This window comes from Calypte anna, chromosome 1 (assembly GCF_003957555.1).
Source record: "Calypte anna isolate BGI_N300 chromosome 1, bCalAnn1_v1.p, whole genome shotgun sequence".
Lineage (NCBI taxonomy): Eukaryota > Metazoa > Chordata > Aves > Apodiformes > Trochilidae > Calypte > Calypte anna.
This window is the reverse complement of record NC_044244.1, coordinates 129,526,190-129,544,605: the sequence shown is the minus strand read 5'-3', so window position 1 is coordinate 129,544,605 and position 18,416 is coordinate 129,526,190. Positions and strand designations below refer to the sequence as shown.

The 18,416-nt window shown below is 34.8% G+C and overlaps 1 protein-coding gene across 1 annotated transcript in view; it reads right to left on the bottom strand.

Annotated features, from left to right (window-relative positions):
• PRKX (protein kinase X-linked) overlaps positions 1 to 18,416 on the bottom strand; it is a 56,399-nt gene that overhangs the window by 13,805 nt on the left and 24,178 nt on the right. The window contains exons 2-4 of the mRNA XM_030451996.1: positions 11,149 to 11,317; positions 6,765 to 7,028; positions 788 to 907 (exon numbers count right to left, since the gene is read on the bottom strand). Coding sequence (XP_030307856.1) covers positions 788 to 907; positions 6,765 to 7,028; positions 11,149 to 11,317 — 553 coding nt within the window. The remainder of the gene's footprint in view (positions 1 to 787; positions 908 to 6,764; positions 7,029 to 11,148; positions 11,318 to 18,416) is intronic.

Below are 18,416 nucleotides of genomic sequence, written 5' to 3'. Positions count from 1 at the left end.
AAGGAAAAGCACAGAGATGCCTTGTTCCATGCACAAGCAGAATTTCACGTTCTTCCTGAGCCAGTAGATTGAAACCAAAGCAAATTAATACGATTAATTTTATCAACCTATTACTTAAAACCAGAAATAGTAAGTTACATTAATAACAGAAAGTCTCTCTTCAGTTTAAAATTGTATATTCTGGAAACACTGTTTGGGAATCAAATTTCAAAAAATTAAAAGTAGAATTTGAGCAATCTAGTTTCCAAATAGACCCTTTAATTTTTCCCCTATTCTTTATTCTTTGGTTTAAAGAAAATCAGCATTGTGTAGTAATACCAGTCTTCCTACTTGTCTCTATGCATTTTTACAGACTAAAGCTCCCACTGAAAATACTAGTTCAGTATGCTAGAAACTAATTACATAAGGTTCAAAGAAAACTGGTAGGTCTCTTCTCCACCATTTATATATACAGTACTTTATGTATAAAAATCTAAACTTCACAAAACCTGAACTTCCAAAACAGATAAATAAATGAGAATCTGTTAAAAAAAAAAATCTCAAGCAAAAACCAAACAAAATCAACAAAATCAGGAACTTAAAAAAAAGAATGCCCCTAGCAACACTAATACATATTCTTTTGCACACTTTCTCAATTCCTTTCTTCAAAGGCAAAAAGGAAAATGGTATATCAATACTAAACGGAGCCTGGATTTACTGTTCTTAATATTGTACACTGAACTGGTACAGAATCGTGTATTAATGTATCACATATTATTGCTGCAATATAATAATCTTCACCACTTACCCTGACAGCATCTCAAATATAAGAATTCCTAGGGCCCACCAATCCACAGCTCTTCCATGGCCTTTGCTTTGTATAACTTCTGGTGCAAGGTACTCAGGAGTGCCACAGAGTGTCCACGTCCTTGGAGGGAAAAAAAACCAAAAACCACAAAACAAAAAAATGGAGTCTGATGTGAAATTGAAATAAAAGTAAGAGAAAACAAATACAAACACACAGGAAGTACATAATATATACCTATGTATTTATTGTTTACAGGAGCAAGAGAAAAAAGGCCTCTACAAGATGTAGCAAGACTGCTTTGATGAAGAGGGTAGATTTAGGCCAAACATGAAATAAATTGTTTTCCACGAGGGTGGTGAGACTCTGGAATAGGTTGCCCAGGAAAGCTGTGATGCTCCCCCTCTGGACGTGCTCAAGGCAAAGTAGCATGTGGCTCTGAACAACCTGGTCTAGTGGGAGGTGTCCCTGCTCGTGGCAGGAGGGCTGGATCTTTAAGATCTCTTCCAACCTAAACCATTCTATGATTCTATGGTGCTCTCTAATTCTCCTGTAACTGAGATAGACAGAAACTAAGAAGTTTCTTGGCTGCAGGAAATACATATGCACTCAGTTTCCTGATTTCTGGTATATTATTCCATCCATTAGGCTATACATTGCATTGAAATTATGAACTTTAAACTGTACACCCTGGGAGTTCATTCTGATAGGTCCAGCAAAAGGCAAGATTATTTTCCATTTCCAGCAAAATGAAAAGGTTTTCTTTAGAAAAAAAATAGTGAAAGAAGGGGAGATAAGAAAGTAGTTTAAATCAGAAAATAGCTGCAGACATAATAATTAAGATTGCTTTTATAAGCTAAGTAGCTTTTCTGAAAAAGTATTGAAGTGTAACCTGTCATCACCTCAACAATATACATTAAAAGGAAGAACATTCCTATTTTTAATTATTTAAAATGTTTAGAAAGTGTAGGTAAGCAAGTGTGAGATATGTAAATAATACTATTTTTAATCTATTTTTTAGTCATAACTTTCTAGTGTAAGCTCAGAATATAGAAATGTTATATTGTTACCTAGCTGAAATATATATCAGGATGAACAACAATCACCTTTAGAAGTAATATGCACTTCTTTCAAATTCCAGTCTTTCCTACTACTGTTCAGCTAAACATAACCCACCTTTTTTTCTTACCATAGAAAGGTACCAAAATGCACCTTATGGAATACCAGACTGTCAACATTTTTTTAAAAAATTAAATAATGCATTTGTCTGAGACGGTAGAATTATTTTAAACACAGCATTTAGGTATTTTTTCCTTGTTTTCCTTTTGTTTGGTTACTTTTTTTTCAGTTCTTAGCCTTGATTTATAACAATACTTAAGATCAAGGAATAGGATCTGTACATTCAATCAAGACTTTAAATGAAGATTTATGATACATTGAGCTGGACTTCTTTAAGCTTGATTTCAATACAGCAAAAGTTAAATTTCTCCAGCTAAACAGTCAGAATGTTTGGCACACTACATGCGCTTCATGGTTCTTAAAACTAAACTCACTAGTGTAAAACATAAATCTTCAGTTTTTATCATTAAAGGGTGGCATAATTATTACTGCTAGAAAATATAAGCTCTCATTTTCCAAACCAGTCACACACAAGAAAATTTTTACACACAGCACTGCTTTCACACTACTGCCATCTAGCAGTTGCCTAAGTCAGGACTAGGTAACTGAGAAAACCTGTAGTCTTTTAAAAGAATATTGTCCCTCTTCCCTCAAATTTCAAAAGCTATAGAAGTACTACAGTCCATCTTAGGAATTTTTATTCACACTGATTTAGCCAGCTCTGCAAATGAAGCAGCTGACAGTTTTACTGTATTTGGAAAGAAGGGCTCCACAAATAAACCAGTCAGGGCAGATGCACTTGTCTAATGGACAAGATTAGCAGGACAAGGCACCACACTGGTCCTCCTTTCCTTCCCCAAAACTGCCAACACTATGAATGCACAAATTTAGGAAAGATGCAGTCTTTCATCAAGGTTTTCATCCCTTATCAAGAACATCTACATACAAATAAAATCAGTATAACACTTGACCATGACTTCCAGGTCCCACAGAATTTGCTGGTGACAATGTAGCTAAAATGACCCTCAGTTATCACACAGGTTAATAACAAGACTTTTTTTTTTCAAGCAAAAGGAAAACCATAAATTAAGCAAAGACCAATTTAACTTGAATTCCTCTCATTGCACTAGGAAATAAAATTTCTTAACCCTAGCAGGTCATCTCATTCTCTTAATTTCAATCAAAAAATTCAAGAAATTGAAAATTCAATTCAAGATACTGTTTATTAATACACAAGAACTCGGAAGACACTCAAATTATTTGTCAAGCTGTGTATTTGAGCTGGAAGATAACTTGTATTTCCTCTTCTGTTGGTCATGAAACAAACTATTTAATAATCTGGAAAATGCATCAAGTAAATTCTAAAAAAAGGTCATATCATGGTAAGTATTTTCAATCATTATTTCATGACTGTTGCATATTCATCTGAAAATCCAGATGATCCTTCTGAAGATAAATTATAAAGCAGAAAAATAAGAATAGACTGTTTGCTCCAGACTGCTGCAAAAAAGTCCACCGCTCTGAGTTAAAATAAAAATTGAAATACAAGTAATCAATAGTTAATAAGGTCAAACATGTAATTTTAAAACATGAAAGTAAACCAAACAATTGACTCTGGTTAAAAAAATCAAGCTAACAAATAATATTTGGGGACTTGTATATAATGTCATTTATAGAAGTTAACTCTTGATGCTTAGCATATTTTAGTGTTCTATAACATTCAGCATCCACCTCTGTAGTCCCTGGCAGGCCTAGTGAATAGGCCTAGACATTCTTGCTTCTACAGTGACAAATAATACACTTTGCAAACCATACTTGCTGTGACTTGTTTTGTTGTTTTTTTTCAATCCACTCTGCAGAACAGTCTTATGGAACATCCAGCTTAAGCAAAAGTAACTCCAGTATCTGTAAGGTTGATCACTAGGACAAGTTTCATAGTTTAAAATCATCTGTTCTTTTTAGCAATGTAAACTGAACAAACTTAAATTAACATTCCACACAAAAAGTGTGGGGGGGCAAAAATAAAAAACCATGACTGTCCTAAGCTTCCTAAATCAGGTCTTCCTGTCCTGATTTACCTAAAACTTCCAAAACATTCTAAGTGAAGTCTGTGCATATTATAAAATAATGAGCTTTACTTTGTGCTTCTCTTAAAGAACACAGGAATTACGAACTAGAGAAAACAAAATATTTTTAAAAATGTTAGAAAGTTCAGAATCATGTTAAATGGGCATATAACCAAAAAGTGGTATATGCTTTCCAGAAAAGGGAGTATCTTAAAATGCAATGGCTATAAAGGACAAAGCAAATCCTTTCTATAACCTACAGGTAACAATAATTTATGAAAACCTTGTCCCCATATTTTTTCTTGTCATTGCCCTTCTTTTAAAAGTATTGGCACGTCTATTTTCTCTGAATGTGTTTAAAAGAAACCGAAACAATTATTGTCTTCAGTTAAGCAAGGGGGAAAACAGAAGATATGGACAGCAGCTGAAGCAGTGACACACTTTTCTAGAGGAGAATTTTTAAAAGTAGACTATGACTGAAAAGGGAGGAACACGTATAAACAGAAGGACATATCAGTAAGTAACAGAAGCAGACAAGACAACCTGCTCTCATTCCTTTCTCTAGCAAAGAAAAAAAAGAGCCTATTTTTTTAAAATATTTTTATTTTATGCTATGTCTTCAGTTCTCTAGGAATACATTTGTTGCTTTTAAGTGGCAAGCTTCCCCACATCTTTTTGAAAAATGTATTGTTCTATTTCATAATTCTTATACACCGTATGTGTATATACATACATATGTACACACTCCCATACACACACATAAGACTCATGTATAGATGCCTGCCATGCATAAAAATTATCAAACAGTTGCTACACTTTTGATCAAATAGCCTATGAAGAAAAATAACTTACTGGAGTGCAATAGCAAATAAATTGCTAAAACTGTATTTTTTACAGTGGGCAAAACTGCAGTGTCAAAATTAGTAGAGCCAGTGGGGAGAATACCATGTAGTTCCCAGAAAAACTCGAAATCTACATGAGAAATAAACCAGACTTGCATAGGGAACTACCTGTGCTGTAACTGGCAAAGTGCTCGCTCTTTTCAAGTTTATGTTCTGTACTTATATCACGTTGTACACTATGAATATAAAACTACTACAGCTCTCTACGATTCAATTAAATGCAAATTGATCAATTTCATTACCCACCCACACAGTAATACAGGACACAAAAAAACCCAACTAAACCCAACAATTTAAAACAGCAGTGACAACTTGCTTTGATGGAGAAAAAGGTATTTGAGCAAATTTACTCTTACATTCCAGATTCAAAAAATGGAAAGCCACAAAAATGATCAGAGGGCTAAAGACAGGCTGAGGAATTCGGTGGTGTTCAACCTAGAGAAGAGAAGGCTGTGATGTGACCTTACAGCAGCTTTACAGTACCTGAAGGAGGCTTACAAGAAAGCTGTGGTAGGGCTTTTTGCACAGATGTGCAGCAAGAAGACAAGGACAAGACAAACTTGGAGAGGAGACTTAGGTGAGGCATTAGGAAAAACATTGTTTAATTTGAGGGTGGTGAGATGCTGGAACAGGTTGGCCATGGACATTTTGCCTGTCTCCTCCCTGGAAGTGCTCAAGGCCAAGTTGGATGAGGCCTCCAGTAATCTGATGTAGTGGAAGGTATGCCTGCCATGGCAGGGGGGTTGGAATTAGATGACCTTTAAGGTCCCTTCCAACCCAAACCATTCTATTCTACAAAAATCACACTCTGATGTAAACTACCACTTTCTTTAAGGAAGGGCTGCTTCTGTTGTGCCTTAAACCCACAGAAATCCAAGAATAACCACTAAGTGGCAGTATCTACGTGTAAAAACGGAGTACAAAGAATCTGTATGAAAACGTCTTATAAAGAGATAGTCCTACTTTCTTACCTGGAATAAGCCTTACTTCTTCCTGCTAAAATTTATTTTGATTTAAAACATATACATGTATATAAATGACAACATTTGTACACACTGAACTGTTGCAAAAGCAGCAGGCAGTTAAAAGATGAGAGGATGAGCACCAATGTAACACCTGACCTGCCGACTGGGCTACTTCAACAGGAACAATCAGATATTGTCTACCTCAAGAGGTGTCCAAAGGGCATATTACTAAACCTTGTCACACCACTTTTTAAACTATGAGAGGATAGTTTTTTACTTTTTTTTTTGTTTTGATTCCAATGACAGCTCTTGCTTCCTTTTAAAAACATGTAATATAATCTTGGAAGAATAATTCAAACAGAGGGAATAGTGGGAAAAAAACCCAACAACCTCCTACATTATCTAAAAGTTTACATATGCTAGTAAAACAGACATAAGGCTGACAGGATACAGTTACATAAATCACTCTGCTGAAGCTGGCCTGATTGTAACTGTCTAGGTTTTGCAGTTCCATTTTAGCAACAGGCTAGTGAAAACACTATCCAGTTTTAAAATTCTATTATCACATTTCAATAATCTCTCTAAAAGAGAGATAATGTATCAATAAATAAATATCTCAAATTTTTTTCCTATTACCTCACTGAACTCTTTTTACAAGATGACTGCTGAAAACTTAAATATACAAAAATACTCATATAAAAATATTGTTCTACAGTAGCTTATCTGTGATATTGGTCCTACTTATGCCTAAATTGAATACTGGTTTCCTTGCCTCCATTTTAAGAAGATAACTTCCTCATACTAAGGGATTTGCTATGTGCGAACCACATGGAGTCTTAGGGTGAAATGCTGCGCTCTTAAACAAACCTTTTTTCTTTCAACTGTTTAACATGCAAAAACATAATTACCATAACAAAAGCCTACTTACCTATCCACCAGCTTTTTAGCAAATCCAAAATCGGTAAGCTTGATATGTCCTTCTTTGTCTAGTAATATATTTTCAGGTTTTAAGTCTCTGTAAACTATTTCTTTGGAGTGCAGGTATTCTATCGCACAAATAATTTCCGTAGAGTAAAAGAGTCCTGTGCTGTTGTTGAAACGCCCCATGTTGCGCAGGTAACTAAAAAGTTCTCCTCCTGGCACATATTCCATTAACATATATAAAAAACGTTCATCATGATTGGTCCAAAATCTGTAATAAAAACGTTATTTTATTGAATAAAGAAATTCTCTGGTTTTCTTTAGAAGCAAATTTCTGTAAAATTAGCAGTGTTCTACTATGTACATAATTAATGATGGTTCCTATTCTGCAAATATTAATATCCCAAGAATCTAACAGGATTTTATAATGGACATTTAAGTAGCTGATTTAACCAGAAAAGTAAAACATAGTTCAGGATGCACACAGCAGTGGCCTAGAAAGAAAATCTGATTGACAGACTCCATTTCATTTTACAATCAAGTCTCTGCTAAGGACCTAATAACTGCCTTATTATGCTTCTACGAATTCTAACACACCTTCATTTTATTTAAATATTGCCAAAGTGATGCGTAGTGAGCAGAATCCACCTTTGTAAATATGTCCATGACAATCTAGTCAAGAACAGGACACTAGAGCTCTCCTTCCCCTCTCCTACCCCTTCCCCCCTGGAAATAAACTACCCTAAAGCATCAGATCACAATGCTTGTTTTTCTACATTATCTTTAACAAAAGCAATAGAGAAACAGAAATTACACCATAGCAAGGTTTATTTCTGTACCTCTGATTAACCTAGTAGTAAGTATCTTCCATTCCTCAGACTGTTGCCTTTACTTCAGGAAGTATTATTGTGGAACATTCACTAATAAATGCAGTAAAGAACAGCTAAGGAAAAAAGAAAATAATTCCATGTGGCTTTCAATAGAGGAAAAACAGAGCAATATTCTCTTGCACATTCCCTGAAAATAAGGTGGTTTTCTTTCTACCTACATAACAACTAACATGACACACACCCAAATGCCATTCAACAGTTAAGAAGAAAATAGGTATCTGGTAACATCCTGAAGAATATTAAGCCATTTAAAGAGCAGCAGCTATCTCTATTACTATGATAACAGATAAAGAACTCTGTATCCCTACCTACTTTACTAATGCAAGAGTAGAAGTTACTTTAGCTTCTAGTAACTGCTTCCACAGTATCAAAAGAATGGAAAGATCAAGTATCGTTTTTTTTTTTTCCCCCCAGGGTTTTTTGTTTGGTTTGGTCCCTCCCCCATCCTTCATTAGATGGTTCATAATCAAGGCACAGAGTCTCAAGAAAGATAAGCAGAGCAAACTGAGCTCCCAAGCCCATAAAGGACTTTTGCTCAGTAAGACTTCCATTCTTTATTCCAGTACTGAGATGTATTTTAAGCAGTCAGGCAAAATTGCATCTACAATAGATGAAGAAGAACAGGAATGAGCAAAACACACCAAACTACATGTTTAAAAATCATATGTAGGGGAAAGAAAGGGAAACATCTGACAGAGTACAGAGGGGGAAAAATGGATGAAAATACAGTATTTTTACTGGAATAATTTCTTTAAGAACTTTCACTTAGGTTTGTTTATCAGTTGGAAAATGGACAGATAATTTGGTCCACATGAAAAGTAACAAAATGAAGGCCTTTAATATTTGCAAAACTGTTTACTTTGAATGGTATTTTAATATAAAAAGTGAAAATATAATAGAAATTGTGATTAGAATAATATGCATGGTGTCACATAGCTTTATAATTCAGCTTCACCAATGAACTTTGGATGCCCTTGTGAACTCTCAAGGACAAATAACCTTAACATTTTAGCTTACAGGACTGTAAGACATAGTTGAATTTCAATAAATCTTGCTCTCTTGGAAACAAAAACAAACGTAAATCAAAGATACATGTCAAAATTACAGCACAGTATGAACTACTGCACCCACAGAAGTACAACATGTCATTCAAACATGGTATTGGAGATTGTCTAGGAATCTCCAGTGACCACTTGGTTGCAAGAGCACCAAACAAGCATTTCCAAAAAGCAGTTTAAAAACATAAGTAGATTGATAACTTTGGTATCTGTAGAAAAATAGGAGCATCCTATATGCAGGAAAGTCATTGCTCAAAAGAATAACAAGAAAAAACAAATATATTTATATAGAAGTATTTATACATAGGAAGATATAAGAAAGATGAACATCAGAAATAATTTTACAGTAATGGTGCACTTAATTTATGCATTATAAAGTGATAAAAAATAATCTTCTGCTGAATTAGCACATATTGCTTTTTTGCAAGCAGAGGAAGATCCTATTCACATTTAAGATGGTGACCCTAATTGAAAATATATAAAAAAGACCATGTAGATAACACAGGCCAAAGGCACTGAAGCAGAACTATGCAGATTTTTTTTTCCCATTTTTGCCAATCAATTTTAATTAAAGAATTAATGGGAAAAAACCCACATACTGGGCAGGGAATGAGGTGGCCACATAAAAAGCTGTCGTTTTATTTGTCATACAGTGCTAATTGTCCATGAATGCTTGTGTAACACAGATCATACAAATATTAACCTGACTTAAAAATTAACTACTTCATTTCAGCTAGCTTGTTTGTTGTACTTTGCTAAAGAACAAATTCATCACCACATGACCAAACTGGATGAGATTTTGAGCAAACTGGTCTAGTAGGAAGTGTCTCTGTCTTTAGCAGGGGGATTGGAAGGAGATTATCTTTAAGGTCCCTTCTAACCCAAATCATTCTGTGATTCTATGAATTACACAAACATAGCTGATGCAGCATCTCCTTGAACATGTGAATAAAAAAGATGGAGCTTAAGAACATTTGCCTTGCACACAAGTGAGCTTCCATTTGAACTGTGTCTTGCCTTTGGACATTTTAAAAATCTACCATTTTGTATTCAAGATATGAATGAAATCCAAGAAAAATTATCTGTTTGTATTTTTGATCACTTCTGTATGGACACAAACCCTCGCAACCCAGCTTCTGACGTCTCCTCCAAGCTTCTCTCTTCCCACACTAATTACACTGTTCCAGACCCACAGACATACTGGGCTGAGGCTTTTTCATCAGTTTGTTGCTCATAGTATTTTAAAAAAAGAATGTACCCATTTACATAGTTATAACACCCCGTTCCTCCTGTTCCATCCATATTTTAACTAGTCTAACTAGATGTACTCAGCCTCTGCATCTTGCTTTCCTGCATGTATCTCGATATATGTTAGAAGTTATCTTACTGATACGATGCCACAAACAGGATTTCCAAACACTGGAAACCAATAGTATCATGATGCTGGAAAAATCAGGAGCACTTGAGGGGAAAAGCCTCCTCCTGCTGAGCTCTTTTCATCTTTCAAACTACCATGATTTTGCTTCATCTTTTCCCTCTGATATTTTCTCAGCCCGTGGAAGTGGCTACAAAAGTATCCCTGCAGCTGCACTCCCTGCAGCTAGAGATTAACAAAGGCTCATTTTTTCTAATTTTATGTAAAACTGATTAAGGCAGGTAAATGAAAAGCAAATCTTCATCAATGGCTCTCTATCCTTGCATGAGAAAATGTAAATGTAAATTAACTGTGCAATCACCCAGAGGTTTAGCTTCCCCATTAAAAGATACGGACTCAGATACACCAAAGGTGTTGTGATGCTGTGAATAGAAATGTATGATGCTTTCTCTCCTTACTAGAGGAATCACTGGGATCATTAGAATCACCACAATTTCACCAGAAAGATGTAGCTTTAAAATGTTTAAATCATGAGTCTCAAAAGGATTCTACAACATAACCACAAATATGGGAAAATAAAAAGGACCAAGATGTGCTGCAGTCACTTAACAACTTTCAGAATAAAGTCTGCAAAACTAAATTTCACAAAAGTTTCAAAAGGAGATACTTACATCTAATTATATCTTTATCTAGATAGCTACAGGACACATACAGGTAGAAATTCTTCATTTCTCACCGTTCTAAATCAATCTAGAAGTAATTTTGACGAGCTAATACTAACATTGTTTCATTAGTGTTTTCTCCTCACTTCAAAAAATTTCTATAGCATGTAAATAGGAAAAGAAGTAAAGCTTATAACAAATTATTGCTACAATGTTTAGATTATGCCTTTAGATTTGAAAATTTTCATTCTTCTGTAATAAATATTTTAGTTTGAAATCTATTTTAGTCTAGATTCGGTAATAGTAAATGCTTGGTACCTGTTAAGTAAATAAGAACTTGCAAAGAGACTCTGGAACACTAACTGCACTTTATATAAGTTAAACGAATTAAAAAAATACAACTTACAATCTGATCAAAAAGGGGTGGTTGACTTCTTTCAAAACTGATTTTTCATTGTGCACATGTTGCTCTTGCTTCAGTCGAATGACATCAGGAATGCTCATCACTTTCAGTGCAAAGTAACGTTTGGCCATTTTTTCCTTCACCAAATGAACACGTCCAAAGGTACCAGTGCCTGAAAAGTTGAAGAAGAAACACCAACTTATTGTAACAAAGAAAAAAAACAGGGATAATTTACTAAACTAAAACCTACACTCAGTTCTTGGTTTGTTTGTTTCTTCTCAACCATATACTAGTATTACATCTTTTAACTGGTTTTACACATTTTTTATCTTGGAATTTCTCAATTTTCAGTGATAATGATTTAATAAAAACAACAGTAATGTGATGTTGCCATTCTTTGGATAGACACTGGAAGAATTTCTTAGAAAGAAGAGAAGTGGAACTGAGAAAACGTAAATGAGATGTATAAAAAAGAAAAAAGAAAAAAAAGAGAAAAGAAAATTAAAAAAGAAAGAAAAAAAAAAGAAGAAAAAAAAATATATATGATTCAAATGTAACCAATGTAAGAAAAAAGCAAAACTGTTTTCAAGCATAGAAGAAAGGCTGGGAAACACTCTCAGATTTCAGAGATCAGTTTTAACTTAGATCAGGTAAGCAGAGGTGACAAACACAGAATTAGCATTCAGCTTGTATCAACAGCATGTTGCATAAAAACGAAACAAAAAACAACAAAATCATCACTGAAATATAAATGATATATATATATATAGTTTGATTGAAATGTATTTAGTAATTCCTCAACACAAAAACTACTTAACTTTCTATACATTATTTATTAAAACAAGATAGCTAAAAATCAGAGTGTAAAAGTAGGAACTCGTAATACAGAGGACAGAACATACAAAAATAAATAGAAATATTCATCTACCAAGTTTTGGTGACTGAGAACAGCTGTCTGCAAGTATTCAGGTGAGGAGATTCTCCATAAATGTATATAGAATGGTGAAGCTATTCAGTAGAACAAGGGATATGGAAAAAAAATCCTAAAAGTTGCTTAAACCATTGAAAAAAAACTTTAAAAAAATCTGCTTATTCTGGTCCATTATTATATTACATGGAAACAAGATTTCAGGCAATGTTTTTGTAGTTAATGTACTTTTTTTCCAATTCACTCTTAAAAAATAGAAAAAAAATTAAAAATATTGCCTTTTAAATAATGTATTGTGCACTTCTCTATTCAATACAGTAGTCATTAAAGTTCCTTTTAAGTGCATTACACTCAAGACAATTATACATAACTGAATTGAGTATTTCTTTTAGTTTGTAATGAAAGACAAAACTAGCCCATTTGGCTACACTGCTATTTATACTGCAGCACAGTGTTATACATTTGAAGATGAACCCACATTTCAGCTCACTGGGTGGTTGCTCATTGTTTTTTTTCTCATTAAACAAAAGCCCTGTAGGTTCCATTAGAACAGAACATCAGATATTTTAATCCTATTCTCTGACAGAAATATGCACCACTACAGAGGACCCTTGGAATTCAAGCCATTTGCCTAACTTGTGAAAGGTCGCCCTGTTTTTCAGAAACATCTTCCAAAAAAGCTGAAGTCTTACATTTAAGCTCATAATTACCCCCTTTGCACATACCCTAGGAAGACAGCACACAGACCAGTTTCAGTACTATTAACTGTTATGTCACTAGACTTCATATTGTGTTGATACGTTATGACCAATCTATACTACAAGACAATTTTCTTAAGATGTGTAGTGGGTGCAGGACATGAGTATTATGTGAAAATAGATTTTTGAGAAGAAAGTGGGAGAGACCAAAAAAAATGAACTTCCAAAACTGTATTACTTGAAGAGTAATAAAACAAGGGAGTTTCTGCCTCTTGTAGGTTCAAGAAACTTAAGAATTTATATGAAAATGTATTTCTTTTCTCTGTGTATTCTCACTTAAAAAAATTACATTCTATTGAACAGTTACTGTTTCCAGACAATTGTTATACTGCTTAAGAGTACAGCATATGCTAAAAAACAAACCAAAATACTCGTATTAAAAACTAGAAACTAACAACTTCAGTAATCCAATTTTATGGAACTTACAGCTCTATTACCAATACAGCTTTTAAAACCAGCTTTCAAGATAAAACTTCTCACTACACAAACCAACCAAGGATTACAGTTATCCAAACACAAAAGATACTATCAAGGTAGTTTTATATTCCCACCTGTCCTGAGTTACACTCCTTTAACCCAGACAACTATAAGCAGGTCTCAGATAAAGCCTGTTGTTAGAGTGAAGTAAGGCACCAGGCTACCCTGGAAAATTTATCAAGCAATTAAATCCTCTAACAGTGTAGTCACATTACATGACTAAAGCTGTAAACAACCTTAGTTTCACAGAGACGGGTTTCTCCAGTAAAAAACAACAACCCTCAAAAAAACCAAACCAAAACCAAAACAACCCTCAAAAAAACCCACAGTGAAAAACCCCAACAACAACAAAAAAGACAAAAACACCCTGGAAAAAAAACCCACAACAAACAAACAAAACAACAAAAAAGGCTCAAAAGTTTCCAAACATAGTTCTCTGTTTAAGCTACTTAAAAATACTGATTATTTATATCTTTATTAAAAACATGGACAAAAAAAAAGTACCTTGGGTTATTTCAGAATTAGATGAAATTTAAGTTCTGAGTAAAAACACTGTCAAGAATAACCACGGTCTCATTGGACATCAAAACTAAGTCATCTTGCTTATTAGGACTTCCAAAGATGAACTTGGAGAAATTAATGGTACCAACAGTTTTAATGTAGTTTTATATGCATTATGTTTATATGCATATATTTTTAGCTGGTTTGATAGACATTCTGATACTTCCATCGATATATTCAACAGGAAAGACAGAAGTGAACACATACCTCATTTTCCCTTGGTCTCTAATGCTCTCATGTTTCATGTCTTGTTTTACTTGCTCTAGAAAATTTTATTTTAGTATGCTTTAATTTTTCATTATGCTATTAGTCTAACTTTACAAATGGTGCTGTTCAGAAGCAGTAGCAGGAATAATAGTAGCACCCAAGTTCCATTTGTTTTCGCTGAAGAACCTGTTGGGGACTTACTTAGCAAGAGTTACAACTTTGGAAACATGGTCCCTTTAAAATCATCTCTGCCAGAAGCTACTTAAGCCTGTCAGGCTATTCCAGATAGTGGTAAGGACTTAATCTAGATAGCCCCTGGGAATCTAGATAGCTTCTGGGAAAACCAGAAGACATGAGCAAGAACATCCAACTTCCCTAACCAGTTTTATTGTTGAACTGGTTGCAATTTTTTCAAACATCTTTAGCCCAATTTAAAACAGCTGTGGAAGGTGAGAAGACAGTACAGACCAGTAAGTCATCTAACATTTGTTTTCTGATGTCTTTTCTTATAATACAAATTTTCTCCTATTCAAGGTCTCAGAAAATTAATTGGGCCTACATCAGTTGGTAGTAACAGTGCCCAAACACATAGCCACCACCCATCCAACACTTTTGAGAAACAATATACTATCTTCAAGCTCTAGAGAGTATTAATAGTCATGTTCTGAAATTTGCTTACACCATTTAAACTGTTCTGTTAAACTCCTCTCACTGCAAAGAGAAGCAGAGAGAGCATAGAGAATACTACTTATTTGTTCAACCAAGAAAAAAAATAACTTTAATAATGTGGGGCCAAATACAAGGGGGAGAAGGGGAAACTTGCTGAAACTTAAAAACAGCTATATAAAAGTATGCAAATCAGGTTTAATAATGCCTTTGCACAGCCACATACTGGACTAATTGCTGAGTTTTTTGTGATATTTGTGTTTGGGTTTTGTTTTCTTTTAATGCATAGCCAGTCTTCAGACAACCAGAAAAAGTTTGCATTCAAAGATGACTACAATTCAAATATTTCCCTTCAAACTTCTGGGTTGGATCTCATGCTCATGCTTTTAGCCATTTCTGCAAAGATTTTTAAAATTCTCTTCCTTGCAAATGCTGGGGAGGGATAGAATGGCACATGTTGGTCAACAAAGAGTTGTTGTAGTTATTCAGAATCATGAAAATCTTGCTGTTTTATAAAAACAGGTCTTGCTGTTGTGTCTAGGTGGAAATTACCCCTCACATTCATGGAAAGAAAACCAAAAAACAAAAGGAGCAAACTGGCAGTGTGTAAGATGGAGGCATAACTCCAGAAATTTGAGAGAAGGTTTTTGGAAGCAGGAAAAGGTAGGGTTACTAGTCTTCTATCAAAACAATACTGTCTCCTGCCCTCAGGAAGGAGACACGAAGCTCCTGGAACAGCTTCCGTTAAATCCCATGGAAGAACTGTTCAGGTTTTTACTCTGTTCACCTCAGAGATCAGCTGTATAAATGGGACCTTCTGTGAGAAGTAAGCATTCTTTAGAATTACTTTAAAATAGAAATATTCTGTACCTATTTTGTAGATAATAATGAAATGAAATACAGTTTTTACAGGTATGTTCACTACTCTGCTAACATTTCTTTAATGTTTAGTCCAGATCAATAAAACTTCAGGGACTGTTTCATTCTGGATGAGTCCTGGGATCTACCAAGTACCATCTTGATGTAGGAAGAGCAATAGCTACATATGCACACATGCACATACCTGTCTGTCTCTATTATAGAACTTAATGGCAGAGTTTGAGAGTTGAAAAATGTGCTTACATCAGAAATTAGATCTCATTAGAACAGCTTTTATTAGGTAATACTTTATTTTTGCTGCTACATATACAAGCAGTGAAGGTAACAAAGCAAAGAATGTGTTGGTGCTATTTGCAACATGAAACACAATTTAAAATTTTTAGGACTACATGAGCAAAATGAAGAAGCATGCAAAATACTAACCACTAATGCAGTATAATCTCTTTATAACAGAAACAATAAAATTTTTTGATCCCTTTGCACATTCAACATGGTTGGAGAACTTGAAGGAATGCCAGAAATCTTCTCAATTAGGTAACATTCTCATGTTAAATGCACAAAGGGAGAAGCCCAAAAACTGTGGAAGACCAGCTTGGTCTAGGGATCAAATGCAAGAAAGGAATTGTCAGTCATACAAACCAAGCTGGATTCCCTAAAACCATGCAAAAATATCGTAGCCAGCTTCCAGGATTTTACTGTCTTTGAAGCCTCGTAGAAAAGAATAAAGAATGTGGGAATATTTCTGATGCAATTTTAGATATTTTTAATGCTAGGAAAAAACAATCCTGCAACTTTTCATCAGCTAAAAAACTGCAAAGTGAAGTAATGACTACTTTGCTATTGATGTAGGTGACTAATGTAATGCTTGCTTTCCCTCTTTATTTGCTCCCATTAATTAGGCCCAGCTGCTCCAGTTTGCCATCTTTTAAAACCACAGCTTTTTCTTAAAACCAAGTTTGCTGAGCTCAGATAGATAACATCTGTTTTAATGAAGCCTAAACTAGGTCATGTGAGATCCATGACCCTGAGGGTGCCTTTCTGAGTCCCAAAGGAGTGAGTCCTGACTTCCACAGAAGCATCTTTTTATAGGCATTTTTTTTTTTTTAACAAATAAGAAAATTGTCCTGCTTTGCCACATTTTAGTCTTTACTGGTAGCCACAAGCACAGAAGTCTTAATTCTACTGAGTATCAAGGATAAAATAAGAATAGCTTCAGATTACAAATTTACTATTGAATGTCAAGTTTCTTCTGTCATTTAATCTCTGCCTCATTTTGGGATGAAACTTGACCAACCTAGCAAAACATGTTTTAGAAGGAGGTGTGGGGATTGTCAGTAATTCTTGACAAAGAAGGGGAAGAAGGAGCACAGCAAAGGAAAGAGCCAGCCATAATCAACTGGTGATCAAAAGATTAATACTTGAAAGATGTGGCTAAACCACATGACACGCCAGCTTCTACAACAGAAGATGTGTTTGGCATGTAAACTTGGCAACACAGAATGAAGATGATGATTTTGTACATTACAGTAGCTAGGCTTTTGGGGGTTTTTTGCTTTTAATTTTTCAATTAATAGGCCAGCGTCAACTGAAAATATCTTGCAGACTATCACTCAACTTTCTTAAATTCAGTGTCTTCACACTGTTCCATAAACCAGCTGGGGAATGATTACTATGATTATCAGACTGCTGTTTCTATACTTTTACACTTCTCTATAGGGTTCTAAACTAAACTGAAAAACATGCCAGAGGAATAAATACATCTAGAGAAAGTTTTACAGGCCATCAGAACAGTGTTCCATCTAGAACTGTGTATCTAATACTTTTGAATGCAAGAATTAAACATCATAGTTTTTTGCAAAGCTTTTGCATATCCTTCAATGATCACGTATCTGAGGAGACAGCCTAATCAAGAGAGCTTAAAAGCATTTAAAATAGAGATGCCTTCTGTTGTGTTCACCATGTGCAGGTCTGCCAAAGCAGCTTGCTTCTATGACTTTGTTCATTCATCCGCTCTGATGATTTAGTTTACACCAGGAAAGCCCTGGACAAAGCCAGTATCTCTCTCCTTAGCAATAATGTGATATACAACACAGCAAGATATATGCACACGACATTCCAGGAGAGACTGTAACTTTTTCAGACTATCTGTCCCAGAAATTCTATTGCCAGTAGCATACTAGTGGTATCTCTTCTGTTTGAATTCCATCCTCATCCATTGTCAAGCCAGTTTTCTACTGAATGCTTACTCCCATTAAATCTTTAACCCAGCTCAGATGAAGTTGAAAAGCAGTGATGCATGTTCAAAATACAGCCTAGTTTTTGATTCCAAGATGCTGCTGTAAAAAATTTCCACCTCTTTGCTGCTTGCAGATTCCAAAGTTACGAAATTTTCGGGTTCTTTCTTGGTACACAGGGAGCCTATATCAACACGTGACTTAAAACTATATTTAACCATCTGCAGTTTGGTATAGCCTCTTCAACTTCACACAAGATCTGATACACCAGAGAATTCCAAACAATTGTGTCAACAACTCTTGTTGACCCACCCATTTCAATGGTTCTGAATTGCAATCCTGAAGAATTAAAACCACAGGAATCTCTAAGCTAATAAATACCCAAGCTTTGTGTTTTTCACATTGTTCAGAGACAGGCTTCTGATTTCTAAAAAGTGGCATTCAACAGAACATCATGACACAGAAGTTCCTTTCTAATTCCAGGTAGTTTTTTTAATTCTTTCCCCCCACACCTTATTTGGTCTTTATAATAATACTGTAAATATCAGGTTATCTTTATAC